The sequence below is a fragment of the Nyctibius grandis genome, chromosome 30 (genome assembly GCF_013368605.1).
Source record: "Nyctibius grandis isolate bNycGra1 chromosome 30, bNycGra1.pri, whole genome shotgun sequence".
Classification (NCBI taxonomy): Eukaryota; Metazoa; Chordata; class Aves; order Nyctibiiformes; family Nyctibiidae; genus Nyctibius; species Nyctibius grandis.
In genome coordinates, this window is record NC_090687.1 from 407,654 (window position 1) to 426,554 (window position 18,901).

The 18,901-nt window shown below is 42.4% G+C and overlaps 1 protein-coding gene across 2 annotated transcripts in view; it reads right to left on the minus strand.

Annotated features, from left to right (window-relative positions):
• CRAMP1 (cramped chromatin regulator homolog 1) overlaps positions 1–18,901 on the minus strand; it is a 50,146-nt gene that overhangs the window by 6,714 nt on the left and 24,531 nt on the right. For both annotated transcript variants that reach the window (XR_011049843.1, XM_068420262.1), the window contains exons 7-20: positions 18,588–18,673; positions 17,730–17,853; positions 16,507–16,588; positions 14,203–15,468; positions 11,663–11,840; positions 7,896–8,077; positions 7,173–7,247; positions 5,882–5,963; positions 5,040–5,144; positions 3,858–4,036; positions 3,208–3,288; positions 1,628–1,862; positions 1,186–1,350; positions 379–524 (exon numbers count right to left, since the gene is read on the minus strand). Coding sequence is in view for 1 of the 2 variants with exons in the window: in XM_068420262.1 (XP_068276363.1) it covers positions 379–524; positions 1,186–1,350; positions 1,628–1,862; positions 3,208–3,288; positions 3,858–4,036; positions 5,040–5,144; positions 5,882–5,963; positions 7,173–7,247; positions 7,896–8,077; positions 11,663–11,840; positions 14,203–15,468; positions 16,507–16,588; positions 17,730–17,853; positions 18,588–18,673 (2,986 nt within the window). In the remaining variant the exon portion in view is untranslated. The remainder of the gene's footprint in view (positions 1–378; positions 525–1,185; positions 1,351–1,627; positions 1,863–3,207; positions 3,289–3,857; positions 4,037–5,039; positions 5,145–5,881; positions 5,964–7,172; positions 7,248–7,895; positions 8,078–11,662; positions 11,841–14,202; positions 15,469–16,506; positions 16,589–17,729; positions 17,854–18,587; positions 18,674–18,901) is intronic.

An 18,901-nucleotide genomic window follows, 5' to 3' on the forward strand; every position in this document is an offset into this window, starting at 1 on the left:
AGCTGTGCTGTAGCTACATCAGTATTAATCTTTCTCTCATCTCTAGTATTTTCAATCCCTGCTCTACAAAGCAGGACACATAGAAGGATTACAACTGTCTCTCAAAACAAAGATATGTCCAACGTAAACAGAAAAAAGAACCTGAGTCTGAAGGTGCTCACAACAGCCTCTGGGACCAGCAGTATATAATATATTATGTATATAATCCTCAAGTCATTTTACACCTTCCTGCTAAGCCTGTAACCCTGTTTTACTAAGCTGAAGTGCCAATGTCAAAGCATCTTTGCCGTAAGTATCTCAGGAAGGTATGATGGCCAGTACACAGTAACACTGCACTAAAAAAGGAAGCAGAGAGCTGAATGTAATTTGATGACGTACCTCTGCTACATCTGCCAGAGACCGGGACACAAAAGAGTCCCGTGAGTTTCCATCCAGAAGGCTGGGTCCCAGTAAGGAGGTGCCACTGGCAGTCCCAACAGGAGTTGGCAACATTTTTCGTCCCTTCTCAGGGGAGATGAAACTCGCTATAAAGAACAGGCACATCAGCAAGTCACTGCACTGAATGTTTGCAATTGGGAGGATAAAGAGAAGGACAAGAAAATAGAAAAAAAATATAGAAAATAGAAAAATAGAAGGACAAGAAATAGAAGGACAGATATCTATTTCTTCTCTCTCTTAAAAGTTAGGTGTTACCAGCATGAACACTATCAGCACACTGCTAAGAGACTCATTGCACTGGCCCATGAAATATTAATTAGAAGAAACACCAACCAAACCCAGTGATCTCATGTCTTGGAGGTTATGCTCACCAAGCATAGAACAAAGGCTGTTTTTCCAACAGCAGAGCCAAGGGCATCTTTTCATTCTGGCAGAACAGCCAAAATGTCTCAACCTAACTGATGAGTCAGGCTCCAAACAGACTACAAAGAGCTGCCAAGGAATTATTTGTCCCAAGGTATGGGCCCCAAGGTAGCAACAGGATCTCTTCAGGAACAGACTTGTAAAGAGAAAGAAAATGTATTCAAGGCAACACTGCTGAAATGAAAGCAAGAAGGGAAGACAAACATCCTACTGGGTTTGTGATTTTCCAAAGGATTTGGGGGTTTTTGGGGGGTTTGTGGTTTGTTCATTTGCTTTAAAAGGAAAGAAACTTTCTGTTGCAGTTCTCTGCATCCTGACACTTACAAAACAAGCTGCCCAGAGACGAATCTGTGGAGTCATTGGGGTACCACTGGGGATCATGGCTGGGAGAGGCAATCCAGTTCTGTTGAGGACTACTGGATGGGGACGGAAGACTTTTGGAGCTGTCACTGCCATTCAGCTTTGCAGGAGAGAGAGAAACACCTTCACCTGTAAGCCAACGTCAGGATCACCGATTCAGTCAATGCAGTAAAGTTACAGGACACTGCACCAATTTATATTTAGGAAGGAAAAAAGAAAACACCAACCAACAAAAAAAACACCTATATATGCTAGAAAATAAAGGCTATGCACATAATTTTATTTCCAACAGATACTAAAAAAAAAATAACCAAGAACTGCTTCCTGGAAAAGTTTCTGCTGACATCTAAGATGACAGGGATTATTTTTAAGCTAATAGGAAGACTTTAGCTAAGCTGAGACTTACTGTATTGACCAGAGCTGATAGCTATTTCAATGATGGAATCACTGATTTGAGTGGCAGGTTCTCCTTGAGAAAGCACATCTTCAGGTGGTCCAGGCAGAGAAATATCCAAGAGAGCAGAAACATTGGGAGGAGAGAGCCGGGTGCTGGAAGCCTCCGACGAGGGAAGTGGAGGGGTGGAAAGACCATTTTGGAGGGGAGTCTTGGACAGTTCTGACAGAGAAAGGACTGACGTGCCCTGTATTATAAGAAACAGAGTTAATTGTTCATGAATTTATGAAGGACTTGGAAATCTGTCTCAAAAGCAACAGGTCAGCTCCTGAGCATCAGATTAAAATCAGACTTTAAGGAAAAAAAAAAAAAAAGAGGACTAATAATCCAGCAGATAATATTCCTAAAATTTTAGGAATATATTATTATTTATATAATAAGTTTGTATTATTGTCATTAAAAATATCTGTAAGTATAGACAAGTATGCTTCAGCCCATACCCTGCCAAATCACCTGAAAAAATATGGGTCTGTAACATTCCAAAGAATATTTAATATCGCCTACATAACAGAAACAAGCATAATAATAAAACTAACACGATTTCGATGAACTTACAAGACAGTTCTTAAGAACTAAGTATTCATTTGCCTTTGTATAGGCAAAAACCCTATAACTGCTTGAAGATTATATAAATATTTTAAATGGCTAACTCTCCTCTGTACAGCCAGACGTCCCAAAACTCAATTATCTTTTTTAAAGAGTCTCATTATTAGTACCTCAACTTTTGTGGGTTTTTTCTGATGTAGTATATACAAAGCTGTCCTGAGAGCAAGAACCAGAACCTAAGGCCCCATTAATAAATGCCTAGTAGGTTCATGTCCTAACCTCTGTCCTATAAAAAAAAAAAAAAATCTTCCTCTCCTTTATTTTCTCCAATCAAATTAATTTGACTTTTTTGCATGTACCTGTCACAGGAAGGGTGGAAAGTGCCTCCACTGAAAAAAAAGAAAAGCCTGTATTCTGACGCTTAAGTACCTAACACAAGGTCCTGGATCTCACCGGAGAACGAAGCTGGGGACAGGATGACAACACTCTTACAACTTAGGTGCTGCCATAGGTACTTTTTAAGTATCTCTCATTGGATCCAGCATAAAGAAAAGTGATTCTCTGAAGGGGATGCTGGCATTACAATCATGGCTTTAGTCTTAATCTTCCTCCTTCAGCAACACACAAGCAGCAGGACTGCCAACTGCTGAAATCTTTGTGATGTCTAAAATACACACGTACCATATAGCAGAGCAATTATCAACTCCTCCACTGTATCAAGAAATGTGTAAAACCTGTTTGTCCTTCAGAGGTCAGAGACTGTCAGCTTTGCTTTGCTTTTTTTAGAGAACGGCACCCACATAAATTTAAGCAGCTTTCCTAAATTTCTTTCCTTAAACTTCTTCAGATGCTAGAGATTTCAATTCCCACAGAACAGTACCACAGTGTACAATTACCTGATAACAAGGGGCTTTAACGAGTAATACCAGTGGAGTTTTCAGAACATTACCCACTTCATACAACTGTTCTTTCAACACATACTCTACCTGGAAACCATCAGGAACTGCCTCCTGCTCATGGCGTGTTGGTAGGCTGATGAATGGAACCCGACAGCCAGGGCCCGAGCCCTAGAAGCACACCAGAAATCGTGTGAGTGACAAACGTGTACGTGAGGTGCTGCAAATACAGCTGGGGAGAGACAAGTGCCTATCACCGTTCACGCACGCTCTTTTCCATGTATAATACCTTCCAAAATCGTCCATCAACTCCCTGAGAAAATGACATGGACTAACATGTATCTGGGTCTCAATGAAAGAAACAGCAAGGAGCAATCACAGTTTCCATTCCAAATACATCCCTGAAAGTCCATGTTTCACCACAGATTCCCTCCTGAATTACTGTCTATTGAAACGCTACTGTTTCTTTTCAAGGCCAGATTTCTAGATGGCCAACTTCAACAGTCTCACGGCTGAAAGCTATTCTACAGGATGGAAATCTGTTCAGTGTGATGACGATTTGATCCCTCAATCCTGAAACACACACTATACAACACAGATTGGGTTTGCCATGATAGAAGTGGCTAACAGCGAGCTCCAGGAGAAAGCTCATGGAAGAGTCATTGATACTACAGCTTTTTTACACGATGAAAGAGCAAAACACTGATCTACTTTAGAAACCATGCTCAAGAGACTCTGACCTCTACAGCGGTGATGGGGCCTCCATTCTGATGTGCCACTGTTGACTCCTGCCCTGTTACCACCGTGGTCACTCCATCTGGTGACAATGGAGATACACCTGACAAACCATCTGCATCCAGGACGGGCACAGGGCTGCCAGGGATAATACCAGCGCTTTTAGCTGCCAAGTCGATAGCACCTTTTGTGAAGAAAAAGCAAAAAAAAAAATGTTACAAGCCTTTTCTTCAGACAGTTACTTTGTTGTGATTCCTCTGAAAGATTATTTTTTAAAAATTGCCCAGAGTGAAAACTTAACACATGGAAAAAGCGAAAATGGTAACTATCTCATCGGCTCTATCAGTTGTTCCTCTTCACAAAGTATAACACTTCTTTCAGCTAAAATGCTTAATTTTTCTGCCCTGTTCCATATATCAGGTATACCCAAACAGTTTGGAGAAACATCCCAGTTCCCCCCCCAACTCTTTCCTTCTATTTTTTTTTCTTTTTTTGTCCTGCAAAGTGTTAAGTATTTTGTTATGCAATTTCTAGAAATTTCCTATGGTTTACTAGAGGAGCTCTAAAAATAACATAGCCTTATTTTGTTATTTTGCCTCTAGCAGCCGTTTACTCAATATAAAAAAACTTACGTTGTTGTAGGGTCAACCTCACCCACATCTTTTAAAATCCACTTAAAACATTTGAATGTCTTCCTATCACAGAGAATCCTCTTAGTAAAACACAGAAGCAGTCTTTGTTTTCACCTCACTAATCATTCCAGTTTTGGGACCTGTTCTTTTGTTGCAAGACAGTATTTGCTGGGGGCACACCGGCATGTTTTTTTCTTGTAGAATTCATAATCCCACATTAGTAGATAAGCTGTTCATAAGTTTCCTTCAAATATGTCACAACCCCTTTTCAAAGTGGTCTTCCAATGAAACCTCACAGAAGTGCTCAACTCTGGTACAATTTCTAACCCCTTGCTCTGCCTGCAGGTCAGACACAGCGAAGGAACCTAGTTCAGGCTGTCCCACCACTGACTGCCCCCCTCTGCAGTCAGACACAGCCACAGAGAGGAAGGTATCATTAACGCAGCTCTTTAACCTCCAAAGGCACTAATGATTTTACCTAGGAAATAGAAATCAACAATGTAACATCACAGACACCACAACAGGCCTTGGCTCTCATTCTAAGAAATCACTTACTAGACAGATGGTTCGTAGTCTGCGTCGGAAGAACTTTGGGCACAATTGGACGAGAAACAGCAGCTTTAGTCAGTGAAGACTGGATTGGCCGAAAGGAACCTCTCCCTAGGGTGAAGGATTGAACACCTCTCAAGCAAATGAAATCCAACATCTTTAAAGCAAAGCACAACACAGTTCTACGGAAGCAAACGAATTCCAAGCAGTAGCAAGCTCCGGGAGTGCAAGTAGTCCTCTCCACTTGTAGTAGCAATGCAAGCTAACCAGGGCCTTACCACAACAACGCAAGTGCTGCCGTGTTATTGAAGCTGCTTTCACTAATTTCAGTGGAGATAACCTTTAAGGTCTTGTGGTGATGGTGAGATTTAAGCCAAGATGGGGGATCACCTGCACTACCACTGTACTCAAGAGTGTATCAGCAGAAAAGGACAAATGGGCAGTGTATTGATTATACTGTATGAAATTTCAACAGCATCCCACGTGCTAGGAAAAGTCCATTACAAAATCGAGACAAATGATTACACCCAACAGAAAAAAAATTCTTATCTAAGTAATTTATTCCAAAATTTTGTCTCCTTGCAGAGAACTCCTTACTCTTCCCTGCTTTCAATACTGGGAAATGGAAGAAAAAAAAATTTCTACCATAATCATGACTTGCTTAACAATGATCCAGGAGAACAATCCCATCATCCTGTAGGAAGTGACTCAAGCAACTGGTAAACGACTCTGCGGTTTTGAAAGGATATTTTCCTCTTTTTAGAAATGACTCCTTTATGTAGTTTTAAGGGACACTGTCCAGTCCATCTCATGGCAGCACAGAAGTACTAGAAGATATGCAGACTCACCTGTAATGGACGAGTTGGATAAGATAGAGAAGGAACAGACATGCTGGGACGGATTTCCAGAGGGCCTGGGGAGCAGTGTTCTCTATGTGGGAGAAACAACAATAAACCAGAACATATTTAAACGCAGAACAGAGGGTAAAACTCATCTTCCAAGGCACAGAAGTTCATGATACCTTCCAGAATAAGCAGAGTATGTACATGGCATGACTATCACGCAACAGAGACAGCGATAAGGTCTACGTTATCTTGAGAAAGAAGCTACAGGTAGGAATCATGTGTTTTCTCTGTAAACTACTATAAGAGAAAATTTCCACATGGACAATTCTATGCTAATTAGAACTATATTCCTTTCTGATTATTCTTGCAGTAATTTTCAAATCTCCCACATAATTACAGCAGTGATCTTAAGGGCAGGATCTAGTCTGTGTGCAAACTGATCTTCCATTACAATTAAACAAGTGTGAATTAATGAGGCAGTTGTACGTACTTGGGAGCTCTTGAAACAAATGGAATTGCGTAGACCAGAATATCTCAGTACCAAAAAATAGTATGTATGTACTGTCTAGGTCTCCTACTCTCACACAGCAGAAGAGACAAAAGGGTATATCGACACTTGGTAACTTTGTTTTCCCCAAACAAGTTTCCATTATTTTCATTTTAGATTTCTTGTATTTTCTCCACCTGCCACAAGTCCCTAGGACAAGGCTGTGGTTTCACAGTGGCATGTGCCTTTTTGCTGGGTTAACAGAGGAGTCTAAGGGAGGTTAATGGCTGCCTGCTGCCGAAGTTCCATACAGCTCTTCCATACATCTCTTTGCACGTCCCATTTTTTTCCAGAAATCATTGTTCTTTCAAATAGTGTTATGTTTGATTTCACTACAGAGGTTTATACCCACCCCCGTCCAACAGCCAGGGAAAAATATCTAAAGGCAGATCTTGTTGCAATAGCACTGACAGCTCTAACACTGACAGATCAGGGCACCACATGAACCCACTGCTTGCACATCAGTACCAGCAGGCCCAAACAGCAGAACTTGCTTTCACGTGAGGGGTGCTTTTATTTTTTCCAACCTGCCTCATGCACTGGACTGTCCTTGACATTCCCCACATAGGGAATGGCTGGTTACAATATACAGTAAAATGCTCATTCCTTATGTTCAGCTTCACTTTTCCAGTGCATGTATGAGGGAAGTTCAGTTTTTTATTTCAGTTAGGTGCAAATCATTACAGCCTTGCTGATAGCTATTCAGGAAGCAAACCAGGCATTTCACACTGTGCAAACTGTTCTGACCTGGACGACTAACGGCTTCCGCAAGTGCCTGTTCCGTAACTTCCTTGGCTTTGGCAAGAAGAAGTCCGACTGCATCTGGACAGGAACAAGAAATGCATTAGAAAGTATTTTAAGCATGCAGACAGAGTAAATTATACCCCCCCAAACTCTGTTTTTCAATAAAGCTGTAACTATTTATTAAAATATTGTGGTTTGTTTCAGACAGTAGAATATTCTTTCTGCTAGAGCAGGAAAATTTTCCACCAGGAATGTATTTTTTTTTCTTCTTGTTTTATGGAGATAAAGCCTTCTCCCAAAAAAGCCAGTTCACTACTTAACTACTGCACCTTGCTATGAAGTTGTTACTGAGATTGTATATATAAAAAATAAAATGAGTACTTGAGTTAAATACAGCAGTGAGCTTGTATAAAAATTACCTGCACGATAAAAAGGATATCAGCTTTGCCAAACCTGGCAAATATATTTGCTGGAGCAACTGAGAGAGTGAACCAGTTTCATCAGGCTGTGTGACAGCATTCAGATTCAGGTCTGAAGAGGTGATGTCACTTCAAAGCACGGTTTTGTAGTCAAAATCTGACTAATCTCAGCTCATATAATGTTATGCTTGAGCATCACTAGAAGCGCTGCTTCATAGCAAAGCCCACACTTTCTGATGAACCACAAAACCCCCGTAATACCTCCTGGAAGCTGCTCAGGCACAACACGCTCAGTCGTCTCACTTACACTGATGGTGTCCAAGTGCTGCCGGAAGGTCAGTTCTGCTTCTTTGCTAGGCAGGAACAGCTTCCCATGGCGGCTGTTGGGTGGCAGAGTTGTAGGAACTGCAAAGAGTCCACCATCTGCATCAGTGCTTCCAGAACTTGAAGGACCAGCCACCAAGAGAGGTCTAGGAAGGTTTCGCAAACCTAGAAGATTTTAACAGCAGTTTTAATGAAGAAAAGTGAAAACAAAAAGAAAGTAACTATTTAGCAACTGAAGGATAAACAGGGAGTTGGGACTTATGAACTGTGGCTCTGCCACCAGGTTTGTGATGTCAAATCATGAAAGTCTCGATACTTCGGTTTTCCCACCTGCAAATTGACAGTATTCACCTGCTCTGCAAGGACACTGCAAACATTCACTTGCTTTGAAGTCCTTGGAAGAAGGGGGTTCAATGCAATTTTATGCTACTGAAGAAACTAGAATTTAAGCACCTAGTTTTAAGCCCCACACAGACTGTGTTAACCAGCTCATCTACTCAGCTTGTAAAAATACTTGAGGGCCCTTCCCACTAAACAAACTATATATCCAATATTCCTTTTGTAGGGGAAGGTAACACAAACACAGACACATTCTACAATGCTGATGTTTTATTTACACTCCCCCCCACCCCGTGGTAATTCAAGGTGCAACCCCAATAAAGGGTTTCTGGTGATAGAGAAATGAAAGAGCAGCGATGAATTTACCAAAATACCTTCCAAAAGATGGACTGTCTTAAGAAATCCATTTGGCACATTGCAATAATGGCATCTGGTCTGAGTAAAACTTCTCCATTTACATTAAACTTTAAAAAATAACAGCTGTTTTCACACTCATTGCACCCATACTTGTCACGGTACTCCAGCCTCTACTGCTGGGCGGAGATCTCAGCTGGGAGGCTGCAGGCACCTGACTCACCCGCGGTGGGGAAGAAGCAAAGTGGCCAACAATCCTTAGCCATGTCTGCTGCCTCCCTGGGCACGAGCTTGGGCCACCCCAGTGCAGAGATGAGTGTACGCAACAGTATTCAAGAAGCGTTTCGAAGAACATGACACTTTCTTTACCTAACAAAGAAACCTACAGGTTTTCTTTTCCTCCTATTTAAAAGATGAAATTGCCACCTCCACGCTGCTGCTCTAGATTCTGCTGGTTTTCCAAAGGTTAGTTAAAATTACAGCGTGCTAATGTATCTAAAAAGCAATTAAAAGCAGAACTACATACAAATTTGTGCCTCCTGCCTGACCAGGAGTTAGATACAATTGTTAAAGATAATACACAGGATATTATCCTTAAAAAAAGCAATAAAGGGATGCAACTATAATTACATGATGATATTTTAAGCACTATAGGTGATGTTGCATCACAGCTGGTCCTTCACTTTTCTCTAAATCCCTTTGCATGATTCTTTTTAATCCTTTTTTTTGTCTCTCCAGCTAGCTGTGTGGCTTTTGTGGAGCTGACAGTTTCCCAATGCTTTCAGTACTTCTGGAGTGGACACAGGCTATCTTCTAACCTTTATTGTCTACTGAGAAGGCCAAATGAATTTATCTTTAATTAAAAAAACCCAAAAGATGAAAACGAAAAAGCAGTTATCACCTAGACAGACTTGGGACCAAAGTCTATGAGGGAATGCACCTAGAAGGCTCATCACCAAAAGCAACCTAGCAGTCTGCTGACAGCCGAAGTACAGTGCTATTAAATGACTGCAGTATGTGAGGATACAAAGAAGCTTCAGAATTACTGTATACTAAAGGCTGCAATCCAGACCACAAACAATGCTGGTTTAGACCCAGAACACCCCTATCAGGGCTCATAAAAAGGATTCAGTTCGTCTACCAGAACAACAGAACTTAAGGTGAAGACACCAGACTTGCTCAGGTATCCACTGTGACCTGCTGAAATGCCATGACCTGAGGCCAAAGCTGAGTGCATTACCCACAGAATCACAGAATCAACCAGGTTGGAAGAGCCCTCTGGGATCATCGAGTCCAACCATTGCCCTGACACCACCATGGCAACTAGACCAGGGCACTAAGTGCCATGTCCAATCTGTTCTTAAACCCCTCCAGAGATGGTGACTCCACCACCTCCCTGGGCAGCCCCTTCCAATGGCTAATGACCCTTGCTGAGAAGAAATGCTTCCTAATGTCCAACCTGAACCTCCCCTGGTGAAGCTTGAGGCTGTGTCCTCTTGTCCTATCGCTGGTTGCCCGGGAGAAGAGGCCGACTCCCACTTCACTACAACCTCCCTTCAGGCAGAACTGCTGAGAAGCTGAACTAATTAACTCGGTAGAATGTGGTAGTGCGGATCAAAGACTAACACGGACAATTACATTTGTGTTTGTCTCGATGAAGCTCTACGTAAACAGAACAGGTTTCTAGGGGATCAGATACAACGTATTGTTATCTGCTTGCTGTTTCTGTCTGGTCTCCTCAGCAGATGGTCCTCACCCTTACTTAAAATGCTTCAGAAAGGATTTTCAAGGCATTAGGGAAGCGTAAAGTACAATCTCATAAAAATGAATGTCGCAAACTAAGTTTAATTCTACTTGCACGTTTGATTTAAAAAGATACGTCCTTCAAGCCCGTGTATCTCCCTGAAACACAACAATTTGTCTGTTTGATCTATCGAATTATTGGCTTTTTAATAGATATTTAAGTAAGTACGTCCTTGTCTGCAAGTAAGCGCAATGAAGCTTTAGACAAAGATGAAATTGCTATAATGCCACTTTAAAATGAAAACCTCACAGAGCACCGAGTATGTTTTACAGCATCAGTTAAACTGCTCATGGTCCATTGCTTCTTACAGCACGGGTGTGAGAAGGACAGCGTAAGAATCCCAATTGTTCCCAATAACCCTGACACCTTCACAGAGTTTTCTAAAGTCATAAAACATTTGCTAGCAAATCCAACTGGACTGAAGAACAGAACTGAAATTCTTGGTCTGCAGGGCTAGGGCTCACAAGTTATAGCAGCTGTACCTTCTATTAAAAGAAACGGTAATTCATAATCATTCCATATTTTATAATGGCAGAATGGCAGAGAAAATTTTCAGTAATTATTTTATCAACAAACTTTACATCATCTATTCACTTTGCTGCTCTGTAAGCCTTCACTGCCTTGAGATCCCACACCCTGTATCAGTCAGCTCCTAACAAACACCAGCATCTTCTCTAAGAGTGACTCACGAGAGTTCTCAGAATTACAGAATCAATCAGGTTGGAAGAGCCCTCTGGGATCATCGAGTCCAACCATTGCCCTGACACCACCCTGTCAACTAGACCAGGGCACTAAGTGCCATGTCCAGGCTTTTCTTAAACCCCTCCAGAGATGGTGACTCCACCACCTCCCTGGGCAGCCCCTCCCAATGGCTAATGACCCTTGCTGAGAAGAAATGCTTCCTAATGTCCAACCTGACCCTCCCCTGGCGAAGCTTGAGGCTGTGTCCTCTTGTCCTATTGCTAGTTGCCTGGGAGAAGAGGCCGACTCCCACTGTGCTACAACCTCCCTTCAGGTAGTTGTAGACTGGATTGTACACTGTATTAGTGACATGCCTTGTTTTTCAAGATTCAAAGAAGTACTGAATTTAGGACAACTCTAAAGCAACTTAACTCATACCAATGTTCTTAAACAGTTAAGTTCGTAAGAGCAAGAACACTCATTCTCCCAGTGTTACGTTACTGGGATGTGCTCATCACGGTGTGAGGTACTCATGGTCTGATCTCTTGAAATGGATTTTTCCGAACACTCACCTGAGGAGCTGGAAGCAGCACCAGGAGAAAAAGTCTTGTTGTTGCGAAGGGCAGATTGATTTCGTGCACAGCCTGGACTCCTGGTGCTGATGGCAATCACCTTTCCCGGAGGAGTCAGTGACTGCTCCTCTTGAGCAGGCTTTATAGGTGACGTGGCAACAGAGCTCATCTCGGGTGTCTAAAAATGCACACACATTAAATGAATACTGTGTACTGTTACAACAAATACACTGTTAACTCATTCTGCTTAGGAAGGTTAAAAAAAAATAATCTGCCACACTACGATATCGTTAAGTACTCTCACCAGTATCTCTGTGTGTGTGTGGTGGGCAGCTGAAATGCCCTTCCTGTGCATTTAGTAGTGATAAATGTCACTGGTTCGATATAATTAATGTATGTTACAATCAAGTTAACACTCAACAAGCTTCACACAGTGTGCTGGACCACCCCAGGATAAAAAGAAAAAAAAAAAGAAAAAAGGTAAAGAGACAGATTTGTCACAGTAATGGAAAAGGTATTCTTTTTAATTCAGTGCAAAACTGATTTTCATAAACTCTAACCATGCAGAGGGGTCCGCTGGTTGGAAGTATACCTGGACAAAAACATTTTGCTCTTAATTCTAATCAAGTAGAGACCAATATGTTGAATTATTTCCCACCTCTTCTCCTATTTCATACTGTAATACAGCAATAGCCAGAGGCACATGGCAAGGTGCTTTACAAATTCTCCAAGCCTATCCAGTTATTTCATTAAGTTGTTTAAACGCTCGTCTAGAAAATGCTCCCTTTCTAAGGAATCTGTGTGCAACCACAGGCATAAAATTACCACCCACACTCGACTGCAATGCAATTTGCTACAGTTTGGTTTATGCTGGTAATCTTCATTTAAAGGCACGAACCACAGCACTGTTGGCCGGTTTGGCTTTGTCACATATTATCTTGAGAAAATAGCAGGGATCTACACAGTCAATCCTTCCTCTGTTAAAGTACCCTGTGGCAAAATTGTGATGGTTCCTGTCATTATTTGATGAAAAGCAAAGGATTTAAGAGAGAAAACTTCCAAAAAGTCTACAGTACTTTCAATGAGGCAGCAAATATCACCCTCGCCTCTTGAATATGTATCCGTCCCATGACACCCATTGCTGCAAGAAGAGTAGTTCTTTTTCTGAAACACAGCGAGTACGAAGTGGTGTTTGATAAATAAAAGGTTCTGTTACTTCTTTTTATTGGAATGTACGATACAGCACACATCTGAAAGAGCTCCATGATTTTTCAGGAGCACTACGCTACTTTAAGACGCTACGAATGCTAAAGTGACAGGAAAACACTTGCAAATAAGAACTGTTGGGTTTCTTCCTCCTCTTCTATCCCTCTCCCCCCAAGTCTAAGGGGATGTGCTTCCTTCTACTTTGTGATTGTTTAACCATGTCATCCCTGGCTGTCACATGTGGTACCAGAAGTAAAAATAGATGCCAAAAAAGGAGACATTGTCACAGATCTGTGAGATGTCAGACCAAAAGCCTTTACAATTCAAATAAAGTCTATATTTGGAGCTGTATCTGAGCAAAGATGGTTTTATATTTATAAAATCCTACATTCTATGTCTGTAACACCAGGATCAAAAGGAGCTTGAGGGGGGTTAAGTCTGCACCAACAAAGAAAGATCAAAGAACTACGTGTGTTTGGGAATAGTGGTACATTTGCATCCTATGCTGGAATATGATGCAAATGGTACCTTTAGGTCATAGTATCTCCATCACAGGAGTTCAGTCAGATCTGCTGAATTCAGTGTCCTTTTGGTCTTTGAAAGGATGTTTTACTAAGTTTCAATCGGTTGCACTAGGTGGAAATGGCTGCCCAGGTGTCACTGGGGCAGATCTTAAACATTGGTTATAAGGCACAAGAAGGAAAGCAAGTTCATTCCCAGTTGTCTGCCTAAGGAAGATCGTATTTTTCTGAATCTGTTAAACAACTATCCTAGAGTCTGGGAACTTTTACAAAAATCCGTGGCAGGCACAGTCATATTGGCTGTGCTATCCCAAAGAAATACATTCTTTTCACACTTAGTGTAATTTGAACTACATAAACATTGAAAATTAAGGGTTGCAGTTTTCATGTGGAATATTCATCTCATCTAGGCTCCCTTTGTCATCTGGGCTCCATTTCCCACAAAAGGTTGGACCAGATGATCTTCCAAGGACCCTTCCAACCTGGGCTGTTCTATGAACCTGAGAGAGAATAGAAGGCACCTACCTAACCTAACCTCATGACTGGTCTTTTCAGTAGTCACATTAAATGTTCACTGTAACACCACCGAGACTCACAGCAAAGCAGAAACTAAAAGGTAATGTGAAAAGCAAATGCAGCATATTGAGGAGAAGTCCACTCTGTAGCAAGCTGGGTTGTGTTGCTTTTTTTTCCCAAACACAGGAATCTCCAAGATCTTGACAAGGCTGGTCATTGATTTACCATGAAAACACGACTGGGCAATTATTCCCCACATCAAATAAGAGTTTAGCACCTGGAGCACGAGTTACTTACTGGTTTGGGATTGACTTCAGTAGAGATGAGTTTTAAAAGGCAGTTTAGGAGTCTCTGCTTGTGAAAGGTGGCACACACAGGAACAGCACTTGCCTCTGACGTTTGCTCCCTACCATCCTGGGTTTCTGGCTCCAAGACAGCCAACCAGTCATATTCCAGCTGCAACTTGTTCGGTTTGCCCATCATGAGGTAGACTTCAGCCAGCGTAAGGCTCTCAGAAGTTCGTAGACTCCATCCTTCTTCTCTAACCTGTTGAGAGAGCCGGCTTGGGTCATCCTTGAGAGACTTTGTACTAGATTGTCCCTGAGGTGGAGGTGGAAATGAGGAGCCCAGCTTCTCTTGAGAATCCTCCATTACTGCATCCGTTACATCCTTGGTACAAGCATCAAGCTGCTGGCCCTGGCTGTGGCTAGCCTGAGTTTCATATCTGGATGGGCCACTGCCAGGTGAAGCCACACCACCTCTCGGTAGCTGTGAATAGGAGTCAGATGTCTCTGTGCTCCTCCCGCTCGGAAAAGCCACAGGAGAATTATCACCAGCTGCTGGAGTAGAGTCTTTCCCATGCAGTTTGTCTGTGCAAGAACATTTCTCTGGGACGATCAGGTCCTGACAGGATTTCATGTACCGTGGGAATGGATCGAGCAGAGAGAGTTCCTCCACATCAGGGATTTTACTGCAAGCACAAGCTGTGCTGCACGATGGTAGCACAGTTGCTTGGTCACTAGCCAGGGCCTCCCTGCCCTCCATGCAGAAGGCCACTGAGCTCAGCTTTTCATGGTTCTCTCCTGGATCTTGAAGTCCAGAGGGTGGTTTTTGGAGAGAATTAGTGATGCCAAGATTTGAGGCTGTTCCTTCCACCAGGCCAGACTCTGAGGTGCCATCTTCAATGCTTGCAGGAACTTCAGCCGTGGGCAGAGAGCTTCTGCTTGACTCTGTAGTGCTCTCTGCCCTTCCCACACCCTTACCTTCTGTTCCTCGCACATATTTTAGCTGTCCCCTAGCTGTCCCCTGACCACTCTGTATGCCTAGGATTTGTGCAGGGGGTAGTAAGTGAGAGTCTTTCATGTTCTGTTTGCATTTGCCAGTTTCCTGCCAATGCACTGTGCAGAAAGCCTTGGAGTGGACCACTCTGGCTACCCCAGGCAGCGGAGTGAGTGTACAATTCTCTCCTGGAAAGAGATGGAGCATCACTTTCTCCTCTGAGAAGCTGCCTCTTGTTTCCGAGTCTCTGGAGTCTTGAAGCTGCCGTTCTTCTAGTGTTTTACGCTAAAAAAGATGTGTCAAAGAATACAACAATCATCTGCCCCTTCCAAACAAGCACCTGGTAGTCTCTTTTTCAAGTTAAAAAAGTAGCTGATCAATGACATGTTCTCTATTCAGCATAGATATGAAGACTCTGTGATCAGAAATTAAGTCCTTTTGTGGTGATAAGGACTACACTGAAGACGTGCCACAAGTACAAACTCAGTCTCTGTTCCAGACAAAATTACTTATCTCTGCTTCACACACCACTGTAATTATAAAAAAACCCAACCAACAAACCCTAACAAAGGCAAGCAAAAACCCCCAGTGTCACTGCAGAGCAAAACAGACTCCCCTTGCTGTGCAGTAACCTCCATCTTACATATTTTGACGCCCTTCTGAGTTTCAAGTGCTACGCTGCTACTTCTTCCAGGCTCACAAAATAAACAGAAAAGCCTGAATGAAAGGACTAAGAACAGGACGTAGCATAGCAGTCAAGAGGAGAACAGAATGGCTGCAACTCACAAACCCTTAATACTCCGTGGATCAAAGTTCAGAGGCGGGGATCTCTCTAACGTGGTATGGCTGAGACAGCGTATATAGATGTAACAGGTAGCAGCAGCTACCACGACAAGAAGCTGAAGCCTTCATTTGGTGAAACTGCATAAAGCAAGTGGAAAGATTTGTCCTGAATCTCTTTGCTGAAACCAGAAACAAAATCGTCAGTTATTATCCAGGCTTCTGTGGTGGTCACCCATCCCTAATGAAACAGCCTAAGGTCACTGTTTAAGGAAATGAAATAAAGGCAGGAAGCTTCATTCATTACTAACTAGCTTTTCAGGGATCCTAGTAGAGAAGAGTTGAGGTAAAAGTCAAATATTACGGGATTTCCCATGAAAGGCTCCATTAGTGATGCTGAGATACTGACCTCTACCTTTACTAAGCATGGGCTGGCAACCTTATGAGGTAGAATCACATTTTCGACGCAAAAAGCAACTTAGAATAGAAAGAGAACTGCTCCCAGGACACAGCATACAGACAGACTAAGCAGAAAAAGGATACAATACGCGCTTCATGGAGAGCCCACTTCTGCTTCAGGAACTCGATGAGGCTGGAGACCTTCCGATGTAACTCCACAATCATCCTGTAGGCAAGATAAATGAAGCAAGGGAACAGAGAAAAAATGTCAGCAGAAGTTCAAATCACAGCCTCGATGCTAAAACGGGAATTAAGGGAAGAAACTGGCGTTCTGTAATACAAGCACAGAGAACACCCCTACCACTCCCAGGCTCTAAGGAAAAAAAAAACAAGAACAGCAAAATCATATGTTACCCCCGAACTTTAAAATCTAGGTAACCCACAACTTAGAAGGATCTAAGAGCCCATCAGATAAATCTGACTGCCATGATTCAAGATACAAGTTTCTCAAGATGGAAGAAGAAGGAAGGAAAAGATGGCAAGATTTAGCTAAACTGCAAAAGTGCAGGCGAGGCACAAAGCTACCACATGAAATACAGAAAGAAAGAGAAAAAGGGGCACAAAAAAACCCCAAACATTTACTTTTTGCTCTCAAAGCATTTTACAAAATAAACTTAATGCTAAAAATCTTCCATTTCCCCTCTGCACGATCTTCAGTCATTATACTGAAGTACTCTATTTGAAAGAACAATCAGCATCACAGAGGCCTCATTTTTTTTGCCCTGGGTTTTGGACTAGGTGTAAGTACCAGGATGAACAGCCATTGACGACACGGAAACAGCAGCACCAACTGCATTTTGCAGGGAGATGAAGCTACAAATACCTTCCTTTCTGCTAGCATCACTGTGTTGCAGTTGACATGTTCAGAGCCTTGGTGCAGGCACCTCTGACCGTTGTTCTACTTCCCTCCCCTGTGTCTCTGTCTCGTGGTACATTCAATACCAACTTAGTAGAACTAATGCTGCCCATCTCCATTTTACTTGCACTCTGCTCCAACAACTGGGTGTCAGTGGCACAAAGTACATTCACCTCCAACTCTAGTAGCTCCTGTCATTACTCAGATTAAAAGATATAAAGAACAATGGTAATCTAATATGATTATATCATGAGTCTGATAACTCATGTTTACAACAATCATGTACCCTGGCTGGACAAAGCCTTCAGAGTAAGTATATTTAGTCAAACTACATTATCAAAGATGAACTGCCCAGTTGTCAAAGAGAATCCTGAAGAGAGAGGAAGATGCTAGAATGCTGCTCTTGTATTTCCCTGTTCTATTCTGAGCACCACAATCAGTTCTTCGTTACCTAAGCCGTGGATTCTGGGCAAGACTCTGTACTCGAGCCCACGCATGATTATTTCGTGGCTGCAACTCCACAGGGACCTTGAGAGGAAGACGTACTGGCTTCTGGTCCTCTTCATCACTAACGCCTGAAGGGAGATAAAGCACAACGGGCATGGGTCAAAGCAAGGACAACTCAGAACACTATATGCTCAATTACAGAAAAAAAAGCATCACAGACATCAGCATCACCTACAAACAACTTAGGCAGCTCAGCTTCACCAGTGGAGCCTGCTTCCTTAGATCATCTGTTCCAACACGTTATTTTCCCTTGGACACTGCAGTGGTACTGGGGCTCCCAGTTGAGCAAGCAGTGTCAAAATCAGGTGGCTGGAAACTTTGAGCAAGTACAGTATTTCAGACCTTTAAATGGCACTGACTCTACTTATTGGGGGGAAGGAAGAGGAAGGGAAAAAACAAGAAAAACCCACACATAGCTGAACTGGAGAAGGTAAAAAAAAAGTCTATAATGCTCAATGCTAAACAACATGCTACTGCTTATTCACTGGCACAAGGAACTAAACCTCACATACAGTGAAAGCACAACTGGTAAAGCACTAGCGATCTTGTCTGGTGCAGCTATTTCCTTTTCAATGTAGCTAGTGACTTACTCCAAGACTTAAAGAGCTGGGTGGGTCCTACAGTTACTGGGATTATACAAGCAAACAGGATAAGTAAGACAATAGGGACATATCTGTGCCCAACACAAACGTGAAATAGCACAAATTCCCCTGCCAGTGGTGCACACATCAAAACAGGCCTACTCTCTCTCACGTTCTTCTCACCATCTGTTAAAACCCTTTCACGTTCCAGCGCCTCTTACCATCTGGATCACAGAGCTTCTTCAAAGCCCTGCACATCGGAGCTTTGATCCGAAGGTTTCTGCCTTTGTAACGAACAGTCGTAGCCCTGAATACATCGAAAGAGAAGTAATTACAGGCACCATCAACAAAAGTTTGTGTGTACAAATATTAGGAACACAGAGCCAAATACAATCGTGGCTATAGGAATGAACAAAGAAAGGTAGACACTTGCAGTGCAGATTCACAAGAGCATTCAATCTTTTCTATCACCTTACTTTTCATTATAGAAATGCTACTCTTATGACCCTCCTCTCACAGACTTTCATGAAACACT